Genomic DNA, 17,265 nt, shown 5'->3' on the forward strand with positions numbered 1-17,265 from the left:
GACTTGTGATCCTTACACAGTGCTGTTACGTTTAAAATGTCCCCAAAAGCACATTGTTCAATGTACAAGGTGTCATTTTTACAGTTTGTGCTTTAAAAAATTGATTTTAAGTGGGTGAATGATGGGGTCACCCATGCTGGCCCATGTTTAAAGCTTTAATCTCATGATCGAATCATAGACTGAAACAGCATAGAAGGACCCATTTAGCCTATCGTGTCTGTGGTTACTCTTTGAAAGAATATCTAATTAGTTCTGCCCCCTTGTTCTTTCCTCATTGTCCATTTTAAGTATTTATCCGATTCCCTTTTGAAATTTGTTATTGAATCTGCTTTCATTGGCTTTTAGAAAGTACATTCCAGATCATAACTTGCTCTGTAATTTTTTCTCACTTATATTGCCCCTGGTTCATCTATCAGTTTACCTTATATCTGTCCCCTCTGCCAACCCTTCTATCACTGGAAACAGTTTCTCTCACTTCCTCCAAATTTCAAATTTTGAATACCTCTATCAGATCTCCCCGTAACCTTCACACCTCTAAGGAGAACAAACTTGGTTTCTCTTGCTGAAGTCTTTCATCCTGATACCATGCCAGTAAGTCCCTTCTCTACCCTTTCTAAAGCTTTGACATCCTTCCTAAAGCGTGGTGCTCAGAATTGGCCACAGTAGTCTGGTTGAGGCCTAACCAGTGTTTTATAAAGGTTTAACATAACTCCTTCACTTTAGTACTCTTTGCCTCTATTTAAAAAGCCAAGGATCCTTTTTAACAATCTTCTGAACTTGTCCTGCCAGCTCCAAACACCCCCAGGTCACTGTCCACCCCATCTAATTTGTACCATTTAGTTCATATTGCTTCTTCTTGTTCCTATCAAAATTAATCATGTCACATTTTTCTCTCTTAAATTTGACCTGCCATGTGCCTGTCATTTCACCAGTCTGCCATGACCTTCTGAAGCCTGTTTACTATCCTCATGTCTGAATTTTGCGTTATCTGCAAACTTTGAAATTATGCCCCATGTACCCAAGTCCAGGTCACTAATATATATCAGAAAGAGCAGTGGTCATAATACCAATCCCTGGGGGCCACCACTGCACACTTCCCTCCGTCCTGTAAAATGATCATTCATCACTACTCTCTGCATCCTGTCCTTTGGCCAATTTTGTATTCACAAAGCCACTGTTCCTTTAGTGACATGGGCATTAATTTCGCTAGCAAGTCTATTATGTGGTACATTATGAAACACCTTTTGAAAGTCCATATGAACAAGATCAGCCATGCCATCATGATCTACTCTTCGTTATTTTATCAAATAATTTGGTCAAGTTAATCAAACATTTTCCTTTAAATCTGTGCTGGCTTTCATTTATTAACACCTATTTTTCCCAGTGCCTATTCATTTTGTCTTGGATTAATGACTCTAAACGATTTCCCACTACCAATGTTCAGCTAACTGGCCTGCATTTGCCAGGTTTATCCCTTTCCCCTTTTTTTGAACAGTGTGTATCATTTCCAATCCTTTGGCACCGCCCAATATCCAAGGATGATTGGAGCATTGTGATCAGGACCTCTACAATTTCCACCATTACACAACAATCAAGGATGCATCCCATCCGGTTGGATGACTTTTCTGCTAGCAGTGTGTTCAACCTTTTTATTCTTTATCGTATCCGATCCAATTTCTCTGCTACCTCCTCATCTATTGCAAAATTGTCAGCATCCTCTTTAATCAATAAGGGAGATGTAAATGAATTCTGTTGTCCAGCTTTTTGTGGCTACGATGCTTCTAAAGCCATATTCTAGTATAATACAGTAGCATGAGCAGAAAATAAAGGAACTTTGATTGTTGACAGGATAAACACCAAAAGCCAACGAGGCTTCCAGTGTTTGACAGTTTGGAACTGTGCGCCCATGTGTGTGCTTGTGTGTATTGACTTTTAAAAAAAATTCTTGTCAACATCTGCCTGCCCCACTAATACTTACGCAATTTTGAGATGCTACAAAAGATCCCTAATGAGAAATTAAAAGAAAGCGTTGCTTCATGCAGTAAACTGAAGGTTTGATTCATTGGTAGTTTGACATGCTGGAGATGGACCGACTGGATCGGCAACTGGTGAACCTTCCTCTCCTCCTCGATGCATCATCATACGTCCCAGATACAGTTGACCTCACAGAAGATGCCCTGGCAAGAGAGTATTGGCTGAGCTGCTTTGAGGATGCTTTAGATGGTGTAAGTAGAAATGAGACAAACAATTTGATCCAACTGGTCTATGCTGATGTTTATTCTCTACATGAGCCCCTTGACACTCATCTTCATCTCACCCTATAAAAATAATCTTCTATTTCTTTCTCCCTCATGCTCTTCCCCTTAAATGCATCTATTCTACTTGTCTCAACTTTCAGGAGTGACTGCTACTTGATCTCTTTAGGTGCAATCAGGAAATATTGCTTTCCAGGTTTTGTTTTCACAATTCTCCCCCATCTCATTTTTTTGCCCTTCCCTCTTTTGCCTAGGATGTTCCCTGCTGCCAAGGTTCAGTTCCACAGATACTGGCAGCTGCCCAATGCCTTGACTAAGCAAGCACTCGGCATGTATAAACCTGGAAAATGAATGTCCGGCTGCTCTGTCACATTGGGCATCACAGTGAAGTTTGATCCTTAGCTCTGTTGAGATTCACATACTATACTTCCAGGAAGATTTGCTGGGTAATGTTCAGAGACAGAAATCCTGACTTCTTTTTTCCCTTCTCAGCTCAAAAAAGTTAAAGGTGTTGGTCTCCAGTGTCTGCACCAGCTGAGATCAGTTACATTAGGAATTGAACCTAATAATGGCTGTGTAGGTTGGTATCACATCTTGTGATCCATGTGCCCACTGAGCCACAAATAAAATTTGCACTTTTTAAAGCCAATAACCAGTGAATTGGGATATTGTTACAGTTCTGTTGTTAGTCACCTTGGTGGGTAGGATTTTCATCTGAGTCAGTAAACTGTGGGTTTAAGTCCCACTCCAGCAACTTGAGCACAAAATCCAGGTTGACAATTCAGTGCAGTAGAGGATGCGATACGCTGTCAGAGTTGCAGTGTAAGGGCATTCTGGATGCAAGGTGGATGAGATAAGAGGATGACAGAAGCTAATGAGGCCTGCTGCTAATTTTGTTTTCTGTGTTTCCCCGCACTGCTGTCACTGCCTCCTCACTCGCTCCATCAGCCCTCCCACCCGCTCCATCAGCCCTCCCACTCGATCCATCAGCCCTCCCACCCGCTCCATCAGCTGCTTTATAACATTATATTTTCATAATTTTTCATTACTTTTTTGGATAAATAAAGCACTTTTTATTACTGCTTCCTAATGCTTTGTCACTGTTTTATGTCTTGGGTGCATATTTATATCCAGTTCTCACTCTTATGATTAGGACTCTGACATTATTCTGAAACCCAGAAAATTCTGAAATCCAGAAATGTCTTGGTCCCAAACATTCCAGATTTGAGAAGTGAAAGTGTACCAGAGTCATGGCATAGACAGTGCAATTGTTGACTTTTTTGTAGTTTTTGTTACCTGATTTTTAAGATACATTTTTGCTGAATAAGCCACTAAACTTTTATGAAAGTGATAAATTAGTAAGGTTTTCCAGATGTACAAACATGAACGCACTTGCCTTGCCTAATGTCAACTTAGGTTGACAAAACGCTTTTAATGTAATAAAATGTACCAGGTGCTTCACACTAGAGCGTAATCATGACAAAAATTGAGACCAAGCTAAAGAAGGAGATATTATGCTGGGTTACTAAACATTTTGTCAAAATGGTATGTTTAAGAATTTTTTAAATTCATTCTTAGGATGTGGACGTTGCTGGCTAGGCCACTATTTATTGCCCATCTCTAATTGCCCTTGAAGAGGTGGTAGTGAGCTGCCTTCTTGAACTGTTGCAGCCCATAAGGTGTAAGTACACCCACAGTGCTGTTAGGGAGGGATTTCCAGGATTTTGACCAGGCGTCATTGAAGGTATGGCCATGTATTTCCAAGTCCGGATGGTGAGTGGCTTGGAGGGGAACATCCAGGTGGTGGTGTTCCTATGGGTCTGCTGTCCTTGTCCTTTTGGATGATAGCGATGGTGGGTTTGGAAGGTGCTGCCTTAGGAGCCTTGGTGAGTTCCTTAAGTGCATCTTGTATATGGTACACACTGCTGCTCTGTGTGTCGGTGGTGGAGGGAGTGAATGTTTGTGGATGCGGTGCCAATCAAGTTGGCTGCTTTGTTCTGGATGGTGTCAGGCTTCTTGAGCATTGTTGGAGCTGCACTCATCCAGGCAAGCAGAGAGTATTCCACTACACTCTTGACTTGTGCCTTGTTGATAGCGGACCTGGCTTTGGGGAGCCAGGAAGTGAGTTGCTCACCACAAGATTCCTATCCTCTGACCTGCTCTTTCATAAAAGTTTAGTATTTATATGGCTAGCCCAGTTCAGTTTCTGGTCAGTGGTAACCCCCAGGATATTGATAGTGGGGAATTCTGCGATGGTACTGCCATTGACTGTCAAGGGATGATGATTAGTTTCTCTCTTGTTGGAGATGCTCATTGTCTGGCATTTGTGTGGTGCGAATGTTACTTGCTGCTTGTCTGTTCAAGCCTGGATATCATCCAGGTCTTGCTGCATTTGGACATGGACTGCTTCAGTATCTGAGGAGTTGCGAATGGTGCTGAACATTGTGCAATCATCAGCGAACGACCCCCTTCCTGACCTTATGATGGCGGGAAGGTCATTGATGAAGCAGCTGAAGATGGTTGAGCCTAGGACACCACCCTGAGGAATTCCTGCAGTGATGTCCTGGAATTGAGATGATTTACCTGCAACAACTATCCTACTTGTGCTAGGTATGACTACAACCAGCAGAGAGTTTTCCTCCTGATTCCCAATGACTCCAGTTTTGCTAGAGTTTCTTGATGCCACAGTCGGTCAAATGCAACCTTGATGTCAAGGGCAGTCACTCTCACCTCACCTCTGGAGTCCAGCTCTTTCGTCCATGTTTGGACCAAGGCTGTAATGAGACCAGGAGCTGAATGACCCTGGCGGAACCCAAGCTGAACGCCAGTGAGCAGGTTATTGCTAAGCAAGTGCTGCTTGATAGCACTGTTGATGACCCCTTCTGTCACTTTACTGATAATGGAGAGTAGACTGATGGGGCAGTAATTGGCTGGGTTGGATTTGTCCAGCTTTCTGTGCACAGGACATACCAGGGCAATTTTCCACATTGCTGAGTAGATGCCAGTGTTGCACTTGGATAGGCACGTCAAATTCTGGAGCACAAGTCTTCAGTATTATTGCTGGAATATTGTCAGGGCTCATAGTCTTTGCAGTATCCAGTGCCTTCAGCCATTTCTTGATATCACGTGGAGTGAATCGAATTGGCTGAAGACTGGCATCTGTGATGCTAGGAACCTCTGGAAGTGGTGTCTTAAAGTTGGAGAGAGGCAGACATGTTTAGAGATGGAATTCCAGAACTTAGCACCTGAAGGTTCGGCTGTCAACTAACTCCAAAGACTAGAAGTAAAATCCTAGGCCGTATAGAACCGGTGAAAGAAATGCTGTTCGTCAACCAACACTCCCAAAATGAAAATTACCTGCTCATTTATGTCAACTGCTCTGTTTCAGTTAGCTACCATGTTGCCGCACATAAGAACAGAGTCTGCACATCAAAAATAATTAATTGGATGTGAAACTCATTAGTATATTCTGGGGTATGATGAAACACAACATAAATGCGAATTCTTCCTTTGTGACTCTCTCATTGGAGCAGCTAAAAGAGATTGTTCTGACCTGAAGTTGTGTTTTTGTTTCTTCTGTTTCAGGTGGTAAAGCGGGCTGTCGCTAGCCAGCCCCAGTCACTGGATGCTGCAGAGCGAGCAGAGAAATTCCGGCAAAAATACAGACACAAACTTCAAACATTGAGGCACCAACCATTGTGAGTTTTGACCTAGTCCAGTGTTCTAAGTGTTTCCAAAGTCATTGTAGATTAATATAAAAAGCTCACAATTCAATGGTGCTGCCTGTTTTGAAAACATCACCACTTCCTGGGGTTCTGAACCCTTTTTTTCTGTAATACATGTAAATATTTGGCTTTCCAACAAATAAAATGTCTGTTCAGTTTTGAGCTGGAACATGCTACTGCAGGATTAGTTGAGGAAATTAACATAGAGGAGAAGCTAGATAAGGAGTTGAGGGGGAAGGACGATATGCTATTAGGGCTCAATGAAATAAGATGGGAGAAGGCTCATGTGGAGCATAAATGCCACTATGGATCAGTTGGACCAAATGGCCTGTTTCTGTACTGTAAATTCTGTGTAAGTCAATGAAATGGTGAGGCAATCTTGTCACTTTATAAATCATTAGTGTGACTGCACTTGAAATATTGAGTAGAGTCCTGGTTGCCACATTTCAGGAAGGGTATTGTAGCCATTGAAAAGATAGAGAAGGAAGCAGAATGATTGAGGGATTGGATTTTGAGTGATTATGTAAATTGGGCATGTCCCCACTAGCAATGAGAAGGCTGAGAAGTTGATCTGATTGCCTTTGGGATCAGACAATGTTGACTATGACCAGATGTTTCCACTTACCCAGAACAGTAGCACCAGAGGACGTAGCCTGCACTAGAAAGATGATTAATTCAGAACTAATCTCCAGAAACATAATTTCACCGAGTGAGTGATAAATTGATGGAACGGAGTCCGTAGGAAAATAGTGGATGCAGACAGTTTTGATTCATTCAAGTGCAATTGGATAGATTTCTTTCACAAAATAATATATTGCTGTGTAGTGTGTAAATAATTTGAGACATGACTGGTGGTTTGTGAAGCATGCTTGGGCAAAACGGGTAACTTTAGATCTGTAGTTCCCAAAGCTCTCCTTGCCTTGTGTCTGAATCTGTTGTAGACTAATTATAGTTATTAATTGCCATGATTGCTCAACAATTTCATTATTCTTGTATCATGTGACTACCAGGATGGTAGAAGGTGAACTCAAGGGACCTTGGCCTTTTCTTGTCAATCAGTTCCTATACTGCTCTCATTTAGTAGTCATAGCAAGTCTTGTAACCAATCAGGATTGCTGTTTTACAAAGTCAAAATCCATTGCTGTCAACAAGATGAAGAAATACTTGGACAAAACCTGGGAAATCTTTCTTGTCCATAGCGTTAAATTATATACTTCAAACAAAAAATGCATAATTTAAAGGAAACCATATGTATTGTGCATCCATCCCCCCCCCACCAACCCCACCTCCTGAAGATACAGACTCTTGCCAGGTCCTTGCATTGGAAGTGGTGGGAGCCCTTCAGAGCTTCACAAAAGTGGCTATTACTCATGGGGGAGCATGGACAGTGAATGTCAAGAGACTATTCAATATGGAAGGCATCACTGCTAAGCCTGATCCTGCTATCACGCACCCTTCACATTTTCACCTTCTTCTGGGAAGAGTAGCAAGGAGCAGTCACCTTGGAATGCGTTACAATTGTTTTTTTTTTTTACATAGATTTCTGTACACTTGGCTGTCCTGGTATATCCTGAAAATGCTTTTTCACTTCCCTTTTCTCTCAGTGCATATGGATCCCTAACAGTCAGAAGCTTGTTGGACACGCGGGAGCACTGTCTGAATGAATTCAACTTTCCAGATCCTTACTCAAAAGTAGGCACTCCTGCTTTCCTTTACTTCTCCTCAAAAAGAAATATCAGTAATTTCTTGCAGAAGAAAGCTTTGGCCAAATGTCTTCGATCCGTTTGTTGCGTTGATTATGGAAAACTGGGGCCTGTGATGTTGATGCTGCATTTGAGGATTAAAAAGCCCCTGAAATATTTTGTGTGTTACAGTGCTGAACCTGCTACCAGAGGGCACTGTTGAGAAAAATATTCTGTGGCATAACTAGAAACATTTGCAGTCAGCTTAGCAAGTAGCCTCATTAAAGATCGCCTTTTTTTGTAAACAAGGCCATGAGTTGCCTTTTAAATAAAAGTGAAAAGATCACTTTGTATATATAATAGTGTGTTTTTTAATAAATAAGTATGGTATGTCAGTAACTGGCACAGCAGCTTTCTCTCTCTCTCTTTCTGCAATTATTTTCAAATTTCTGGACAAGGAAGGGTAAAGTTTAGCACAGCATTGGCAACACAAGACACAGCAACAAGAAGATTATAAAAATGCACGGGACAAATTAGTAATTGAAAATCAAATGCAGTGGAAATGGGAATTGCAAACGCTATTAAAAGACAGGACTTGGTTCTAAATGAAGTAGTACTGAAGTGGGGAGTGGTGGCAGAAGTGAGACCAAAAACCAAATTAATGGTTGATTCTTTTAAACTACTTGCTTAATTTATGGCATAAGCAGAATATGTGGGATCTGATTAAATTGGTTATTTTTCCTTTCTCTCCCTTTACAATATTTGATTTTAAAATGGGTTTGTTTAAATAAATGTAACATTTGGACTGAAAGTTGAACATTCATTCAACCAGTGTTATTATCTCTAGAGTCTAAGCAGTTGCAGAATGCTGGAGTAAAACAACTGCTTTTAATTACAACCTTGTTTCCTCCTTTGGCAGTCTGCACTTTCACCTTGCGGTTTTCTTTGAAAATGTCTGTTTAAAAATTACTTAAAGGGAACAGTTTTTAAATCAAAGGCTCTGTATATAGGGCTAACAGATTCCAGGATACCATCCCTATATGTTCAGAAGGTATTACTGCCACAGTGACAGCCGGTGAGTTGTAGGTGGAATGGGACTTGCGACAAGACACGCAGCAAGCGGTCTGTTTTGCAGAAAATAAAGTCTATTTACTCAGCAATCTATTTAAACAGTGCACTATAACAAACAATTGATAGTCTATTTCAAAAGTGTCTATACAAACTACAGCAAACAGAATTCATGACGGAAACTATAGAAACATTACCCAATAAAATCAGGGTGATTTCTACAGCAAAATGTAGTGAGTGGAAGATAGTTACATAAAAATTATATGTGTAAAATCAATCTCAGTAGTAATTAACAGGGGAGTTACCCAGTCATCTCCATTCTGGCTGGGAATCATGGTGTCACGAAATGGAGCCTTAGTGTGACTAACACCTTTATTCAATTATGGAAAAAGAATTGATTTCCTTGGCCCCAATCAGATCCTTAAAGGAAGCTAGAGGTATGTCTCTTCCTAGTCCACAGCAGTTATTTGTTTCAATCGATACAAAGGTTGAAGGTAGTGTGGGAGTAGTCTAAACCATTATCTTTCTCAATCACTTTTGTGCCAGTTTGAGCTTCAAAGGATTTGGCAGGTTGATCGCATCCCAGGGAAGGGAGCACTCTCACCTCTAAGTTGACAGATTGAGGGTTAAAATTTCACTCCAAGGACTTGATCACATCACCTGGCACTTCCATACGTTATGGAGAGAGTGACATCTTTAAGTGAGTTAAATCAATCCTCGAATACATTTGGGTGAATATAAAAGCCCCCAGGACATGATTCAAAGAAAAGCAGGGGAGTTCCTCTGGTGTCCTAGCCAGTGTTTATTCCTCAGACAAAATCGCTGAATTAGATAACCTTGTCATTTATCTCATTGCTCATTAAAACAGGTTATTTGGTCATTACCACGTTGAGGCTTTTGGGACCATACTGTGCACAAATTGACTACAACAATGGCTACACTTCAAAAGCATCTAATTAGTTGTGAAGTGCTCTGGGATGCCCTGGAGTCATGAAAGGCACTATGTGATCTCCTGCACCCAAGCATGCAGCAGTATTCACGTTCCAGCGATGTTGAGACGAACACCTGTGTGGGTAGACTAAGCTTCCTCAATAACTTCTGCATTGAGAGAGCATGCCTATATTCAATATAACTAGGAAATTAACTGAGTGTCGCGATCCTTTATTGTTGTAACCCAAAAGTTGTAAGCTAAGTATTGTCAAATTTACTGTTTTTTTTTTGCTTTTTGTCTAATTTATACTCCTAATAAACCTGATTGGTAGATTATAGACCAAACCACAGTCTTAAACCAATTCCTGCTCTTTGTTATTTGAGGGTTGGAGTTAATACAAAAAAGCTTGTGTCAATTTCTATAATTGGGGTATTTTGTTTGAGTCAAGGAAAATCTATATTACTTGATATTGTGTCTGGTAAACAGATGTGTATGCTGTTACACTTTAGTGTGTTTGAAGAGAGGACTCATTTACAAGAGTGGTTCTTGGCATAGCATAAGAGCAACATCTGGTGCAACCCTGAAATTACAGCATTGATTTATCTCACACTCTTGGTGTTGACTGTTGCTTGTAATTACCAAATTGGCCTGTTCGTGATCCATGTATCTTTCCCTGTGTTGGCTGATTCTGTACATTTTTTTCTCTGGTATTTCTCCTGTAATATTGTACTACAGTCTTGTGCACTTAACTGTTTTGCAGGTGAAACAGAGGGAGAATGACATAGCGTTGAAACATTTTCAGAAGGTTGTGCAGGCCTTGGAATCGCTGAGCATGGAGGAGCGGCAGTTCGCATTAGTGAAAGGTCTCTTAGCGGGAAATGTCTTTGACTGGGGAGCCAAGGCTGTTTCAGAGTAAGTTGGAACGAGAACTGATGGAAGCTGTTACACTCTAATATTTCACTGGGTTGGTGAAATTTTGAAGAGGCAGAGGATGTTTTGTTTCATGAGGTGTTGAATAGTGCCCAGGTTTTGGATGAATCCTAGTCCATGCTCACTTCAAAACTGATTGGTTGAGGTTGTACCTGTATTATCTAAGTAGGCCTGTTGCGATTATAACTTGACCTCTCAGGCAGCAAGCAATCTTGATGATTTAGTTTTCTGTGGACAAAGTAAATATTTTGTTTCTTTTACTCCTAATTGTTTTTTCCATCTTGTGAGAGCCTGGACTATTGCTGCTGTTCAGCAATTGCCTAATTGGCATTCTTTATGTCTTGAGTTTTAGACCATAGATGTTTTGCAGCCTATTTGACTGTGGGGCAAAGGAGGCATCACAACTGAACCTCAAGTCTGCTGTCATTTGACATATGCACCAGTGAGTTTCCCAGCAGTGGTAACGTCGTGGTGATCAGCAGCTGGAACTGTAGCCATGGGATTTGATTCTTATTGTAGTCCCAGAAGCCATCAGTAAATTGAGCATAGACCAAGGAGAGAACCTAGCTCATTATCACAATAGGTGCTGCTTGTACAAATAAGTGGAGTACTGATTATTGAAAAGCACTACCATGCCATATTGACAGTAATAACATTTGGGAAGCCACTTGGAAACCTTTTTTTCTAGTTCCATATTTGCAGTGTCCTGTACGTGTAAGTGTTAAATCATGTTTTTTGTCACATTTAGTGTTCTTGAAACAAATTCAGCGTTTGGCTTTGAAGAAGCAAAAAAGCGGTTACAAGGTAAGGAGCCATGAGACATTATTTGACATTGTAAGAAATTAAAGTTAATTCAACTCTGCAAGTGAGATTGATAGCTTGTGTGCCATGGTGTTGCACCTTGGAGATTAGGGGAATTAGAGTAATTGAAATGTAAAGGAATTATTGAAATTATGTCTGAATTATAACTCTTCCCCTAGTCCACCTGCTTCCCCAAATGTTCTTGAAGCGTCTGTATTGTTATGAAGTAAGGTTTCATGGGCATGTTTGCTCACCTGTATAGTCAATAGGTCATTCTCCAACATCTTGGAAAGGAGAGGAGTAAACGAAGAAGAAAAACAAAGGTTCTACACTGAGCTAATTCAGTTAACTTCAACACAAAGACTAAACCACTCCAGTGCCCCCTCCCCCAAACTCCCTTTGAAAAAAAAATGCACAGAACATTAGGTTGATGTGAATCTGTACCAAGAAAAGCCAGGTTAATGTTTCAGGTGAAGCTCCTGAGCTCTGCCAAAACATCCCCATTTAAAATGTTAACCTGTGTTTTTCTCTCTTTAGATGTTTTGCCATCTATACATGATAATCACACTTTATCTTTTTGTCTTTGAGACTGATATTGAAGAGTTTGTGCATTGCCATAACACTTAATCTTATGCTGAAGTTCCCCTTTAACAAAGAAAGAAATACTTGAGAGTCCATTCCTAAAAGAGTTTGATGGAAATGTATGCTCTTGTGTTTCTCAGCACGTCCTTGGCTGGTGGATGCATATAATGACTGGTTAGAACGACTTAAGGTAGGAATTTGTAGCAATAACTCAGTTAATTCTGTTCCAGTGTCAGGATACTGGACTGGGGTGTGTAGTGCTCCTGAGTACTGAAAACGTGGGTTAAAAATGTTAAATTTGATATCAGTTATGATACCTGGTAGTGAGTTTCAAGGTTATGTTGAATGTAAAAGGGGCTTATTCGGGGGGGTGGGGGGGGGGCAGAAGCATAGATCATTACAGTCGATTTGGCCAATCCCAAATTTGAAAAATACCATACAGTTTTCTAATACCCATGTCTCTCTAACACTTTGCTGAGTATCTATCCAGTTTTTTCTTGAATTTGCAGGCACTGGCCCTCCTCCACTACCTAGCCAAACAATCCGCCTGTTTATTTCCCACCTTCTATTTTAGTCTATCGTGAATGCAAAGCCTGACTATTGTGGGAAAAAAATTTACAACCATAATCACCAAAACCTTAAATATTAGCACGATTGGTGAATGCTTCGTAATTACATCTCTATTTATTTCAGCTGAACTGTTGTACCTAATATTATTCTGCGGTGTACAGAAGTGGAAAATGATACATGACTTTTAGATAGATGTTATGACTCTGTGATGTGGTTAAGAGGTTTGCCTATGCAGAACTGAAATTGGCATATAAGAATGTTAAAGAGCTTTTTCAAAATAAATGGCAGGAGTGCTCATGGAAGAAGCCCAGACGGACTCTTCCACTAGCTAAACTATCCATGTGGGGGGGTTTGGGCAGGAATTCCCTTCCTGCTACTTTGGTGTTCTAGTGGTTTGGTACCATGGCTGCCCAAAAATACTTCTAAGATTTTTTTTTTAAAAAAGCAGGTTGTGTTCTTAAAGCTCTTAATATCCTGGGTTGCCCTCATATACGTTCCTCTTGAAGCCAAAGAGCTGCCAATCAGCAATCTGGGATATGATGCATAAAACATAATCACAGAATTTACAGCACAGACACAGTTTATTCAGCCCAACTGGTCTATGGCAGTGTTAATGCTTTACATGAGCCTCCTCCCAACCCCTTTCATCTAATCATATAAACATAACCATCTATTCCCTTCTCACTCGTGTATTTATAGAACTTCCCTTAAATGCATCAAATAAAGAAAATGATTTTTAAAAAGGCTCTTTGGCTCATTAAGCTTGTTCGTCTGGTACTTCAGTTCACCCAGTCTAGCATACAATTGTCAAACTACATCTTGAACACTGCAATTTTGATTACAATGCTTTACTAATTAGATTGTTCCAAACAATTATTGCATTTTGAGTAGGGGGATAATCTTCTAATAACTATTTTCAAATTTGCATTCACTAATTCTGTCAGGTGGAATAAATTAATATTCTAGATTTGTCTTGTCTGTGCTGTGTAGTATTTTGTGTACTTCAGTGCAATCTTCCATTTTAACCACCTCAAGTATAGAACTCGAGCTTCTCTGCCTTTCCCATGTAGCTTGACCCTTTTCAACTTGGAATCATTCTTGCTCTGCTCTGTACCCTCTATGTTGCCCACTGGTCATTTTTAAAGTGTGCCAACTAAGAATTGCCCAGTTTCTTGACACCTGAATCATCCTGTTTGTATAAAATGACACCTTGACTCTTCTGATTAGCTCCCTCTTTGCTGAACAATCTACATTCTTGTATTTTCCCTCTTATAGGGTTGGGGGGGGGGGAACCATAATTTCACAGTGCCTAAACTGTCAACTTATCCTTTTGCTACATATGATTCCAGTTCCAGTATTTTATTCCTAATTTTTCTAGCATTTGGGGAAAGTTTTTTCTGTTCTTTACCATCTTTTAATGGCCTTTTTAACACCATTCAGATTGTTGTATTATTTAACTGGCATTTGATTGGCTATTTATTTGGGACCATTCTCTCCACTGTACAACCTGACCCAAAAGTTATTGTTACATTTCATCTGTTGTGTGTCAGATTTATTTTGCTCTTTGTTTTCTGTGTTACTGATAAATGAATGGAATCTGTTGCATCTTTCTTATTATCAATCAAGCTCTTGATTTTGTTTTGTGAAACAACTGAAGTGCCATAGAATTATAGCATGGTTACAGCACAGAAGAATAGCATTTGGCCCATTATGTTTGTGCCAACTCTCTGCAGGGGCCAATTGGCTAGTCACACTCTCCAGTCCTTTTCCTGAATTTTTTATCTCCTCAGGTGCATAAACCTTTCTCTTTTGAATGCCATGATTGAAACTGCCTCCACCACACTCTGGGAAAATTCCAGATCCTAAACGTTCGCTGTGTAAAAAATGTTTTTTCCTTATGTTGCTATTCATTCTTTTGCCATTCATCTTATATCCCTGTCCTTTGGCTCTTGATCTTTCAACCAGCAGGAATTGTTTCTCCCTATCTATTTTCTCAAGACCACTCATGATTTTGAACGTTACCAATCAAATCTCCTTGCAATCCTCTCTAAGATCAGATCCATCTTCTCCAATCTATCTATGTAACTGAAGTCTCTTATCCATCGAACCATTCTCATGAATCTTTTCTGCACCCTGTCTATTGTCTTCATATTCTTCATAAAGTGTAGTGCCCAGTATTGGACATACTACTGCAGTTGAGGCTAAACCAGTGTTTTATAAATGTTCACCATAATAGTCTTGCTTTAGTACTGTATGCATCTGTTTATAAACCCCAGGATCCTGTATGCCTTCTTAACCACTTTCTCAACCTGCCCTGCCATCTTCAATGATTTGTGCACATATGCCAAAAGGTGTCTCTGTTCTTGCACCCCCTTTAGAATTGCACCCATTATTTTATATTGTCTCTCTGCTTTCTTGCTACCAAAATGTATTACTTCACACTTGTTAACAAATTTCATCTGCCAAATGTCTGCCCATTTAATTAACCTGTCTATATCCTCTCGAAGTTTATCACTATCCTCCTCACATTTCACAGTACTACCAAGTTTAGTGCCATCTGCAAATTTTGAAATTGTGCCCTGTACACGCAAGTCTAGGTCAATAGTATAAATCAAGAAAAGCAGTGGTGCCAACCCCGGGGCATCTCACTGTATACCTTCCCCCAGTCCGAGAAACAACTGTTCACCATTGCTCTGTTTCCTGTCAAGTGTGGAGTGAAGAGCAATTTAATGTTGGATTTAAACTGTTGAGTACAGGGTTCATTAAGTGGCCCATTGAGTTTCTTAAATATATTAAAGTGTGCAACAGCCTGGTTTTGAGACCAGTAAAACAGGGTGGTTAAAAACTATTGTTTCTTCCAAATTACCTCTTTTGACAGAAAGTGCTGGAAATCCTCAGTAGGTCAGGCAGTATCTGTAGAGAGAGACACAAAGTTAACATTTTAGGTCTGTGACCTTTCATCAAAACTGTTTTGATGAAAGGTCATTGACCCGAAATGCTAACTTTGTTTCTCCACAGATGCTCTCTGACTTGCTGAATAATTGCAGCATTTTCTGCTTTTAATTTCAGATTTCCAACATCCACAGTCTTATGCTTTTGTATCTTGATTTGAGGTTATGTATTTGAGCCCTCATGAATGAAGGACCCGAGAGGGAGCAGCAGGAATTGCGGAGGTTGAATCGTTTATATTTAGAATACCAGTTACTTCAGTTACCAAGAAATGAGCTGGAATTTAATTATTTTCCTGGACAGTTTATAAATAGAACTTTGGAAACCCAGAGTGAGTTACAGGACACTAAAGGTATTTGAAGAGTTAATACAACATCATAAAACCCAAGTTCAAAACATGAGTTAGAACTGTCATATGGACTCTACAATTTGACTACAACCATAAATCATTCCCTGACACTAGTTATTCATTATACACAATGTCAGCTCTATTCAGTTTCTGTCAATTTAATATGCCAGCAGTGGCTAGCAATGATGCCATTAACTCCTGTTGTTAGTACTGCTGTTTTGCTAAAATATGATCTGTAATTGGTTAGCAAAAAATTCTATGTCTAGCTCTTATAGATATATATGTATCTGTATGATGCACGATTAAAGATTTAAAAACAGACAAGAAATACTCTGATCAAATACCAAATCTTACTGGCTTTCTCTTGCAGGGTCCTCCTCACAAATGTGCCTTATTTTTCGTAGATAATAGTGGAATAGACATAATTCTTGGAGTTTTCCCATTTGTCAGGGAGCTGCTGTCCAAAGGCACAGAGGTAAAGTATTGCATATTGTTCCATCTGATTGTGAAATAATGAGCAAAAAGGTGTGATTATTCCTTGGTTTTAACACATTCTCACTCCATGATTCCCTTTCTTGGGCTGCCCCTGATGGCTTTAATGGTAAATTTTCTGTCTAGTTAATATCTGAACCACATAAGTCTTCACCATCTCACCTCTGCTGAGTTAGCTGATCAGAGTCAGGGTGGCAGTAGAGGGCACAGCTGTTGATCTCCCTGGCACTAGGATAACGAGGAGGCAGATTGGTTTCCCCTCCTGATCGCTAACTGGTGACAACTGCTTGGCAGTGTGTTGGATGAGGACAGGACAAGGCTCAAATCTTGATAACTGCCAGAATTGAATATCTGGCACTCACTCTGTAGACTCATTTATAACAAAGGGTCATGCGGGCAAGACTGTAGAGAGCAACCTAAATTGGGCAGCATCTTTGGGGAAGTTGAGGGTTGTGGGCTGGGGAACAGGAGACTTGGGGAGAGGATAGCTTATTCTCCATTGGCCATATTGGCCCTCATTCTCCCTCTCATCGACTTAAGGTGGATGGTTGGAAGTTGCCAAATTCCGGTCCTTTCATCAGTGCCCCTGTGTTACCAATTTTGACATTGGCTTAATGTGATGTTGCCCCACCCCCACCATTCCCACATTCACCTCTCAATGGGTAATACTTGTAACAGTTGGTTAAAACCTGGATAAACATGCCATGGGGGTGAAATTCCTCTTGTCAATAAAATTATTGAAAGTAGGAACTCCCCCTGCCACAAATACTTTATTCCTATTAGATTACGGGTTTTGTATTTAGAGTGGATTCTCATTATTTATGTCCTACCTTTTCATGTAAAATTTTAAAAGTGGAGCATTCGCTACAAATGTTCAATTCTCAGCTAATGAGGCCCATTTTTGAGATCTACCTGTAATCTAACAATAACT

The 17,265-nt window shown here is 40.2% G+C and overlaps 1 protein-coding gene across 4 annotated transcripts in view; it reads left to right on the forward strand.

Annotated features, from left to right (window-relative positions):
• The window catches only part of pank4 (pantothenate kinase 4 (inactive)), a 69,901-nt gene that overhangs the window by 41,468 nt on the left and 11,168 nt on the right, over window positions 1-17,265 (forward strand). For all 4 annotated transcript variants that reach the window (XM_041205940.1, XM_041205937.1, XM_041205938.1 and 1 more), the window contains 7 exons: window positions 2,070-2,225; window positions 5,841-5,953; window positions 7,585-7,672; window positions 10,422-10,573; window positions 11,340-11,395; window positions 12,115-12,164; window positions 16,213-16,317. In XM_041205940.1, the coding sequence (XP_041061874.1) occupies window positions 2,070-2,225; window positions 5,841-5,953; window positions 7,585-7,672; window positions 10,422-10,573; window positions 11,340-11,395; window positions 12,115-12,164; window positions 16,213-16,317 (720 nt within the window). The remainder of the gene's footprint in view (window positions 1-2,069; window positions 2,226-5,840; window positions 5,954-7,584; window positions 7,673-10,421; window positions 10,574-11,339; window positions 11,396-12,114; window positions 12,165-16,212; window positions 16,318-17,265) is intronic.

Source organism: Carcharodon carcharias, chromosome 15 (genome assembly GCF_017639515.1).
Source record: "Carcharodon carcharias isolate sCarCar2 chromosome 15, sCarCar2.pri, whole genome shotgun sequence".
NCBI classification, from domain to species: Eukaryota; Metazoa; Chordata; class Chondrichthyes; order Lamniformes; family Lamnidae; genus Carcharodon; species Carcharodon carcharias.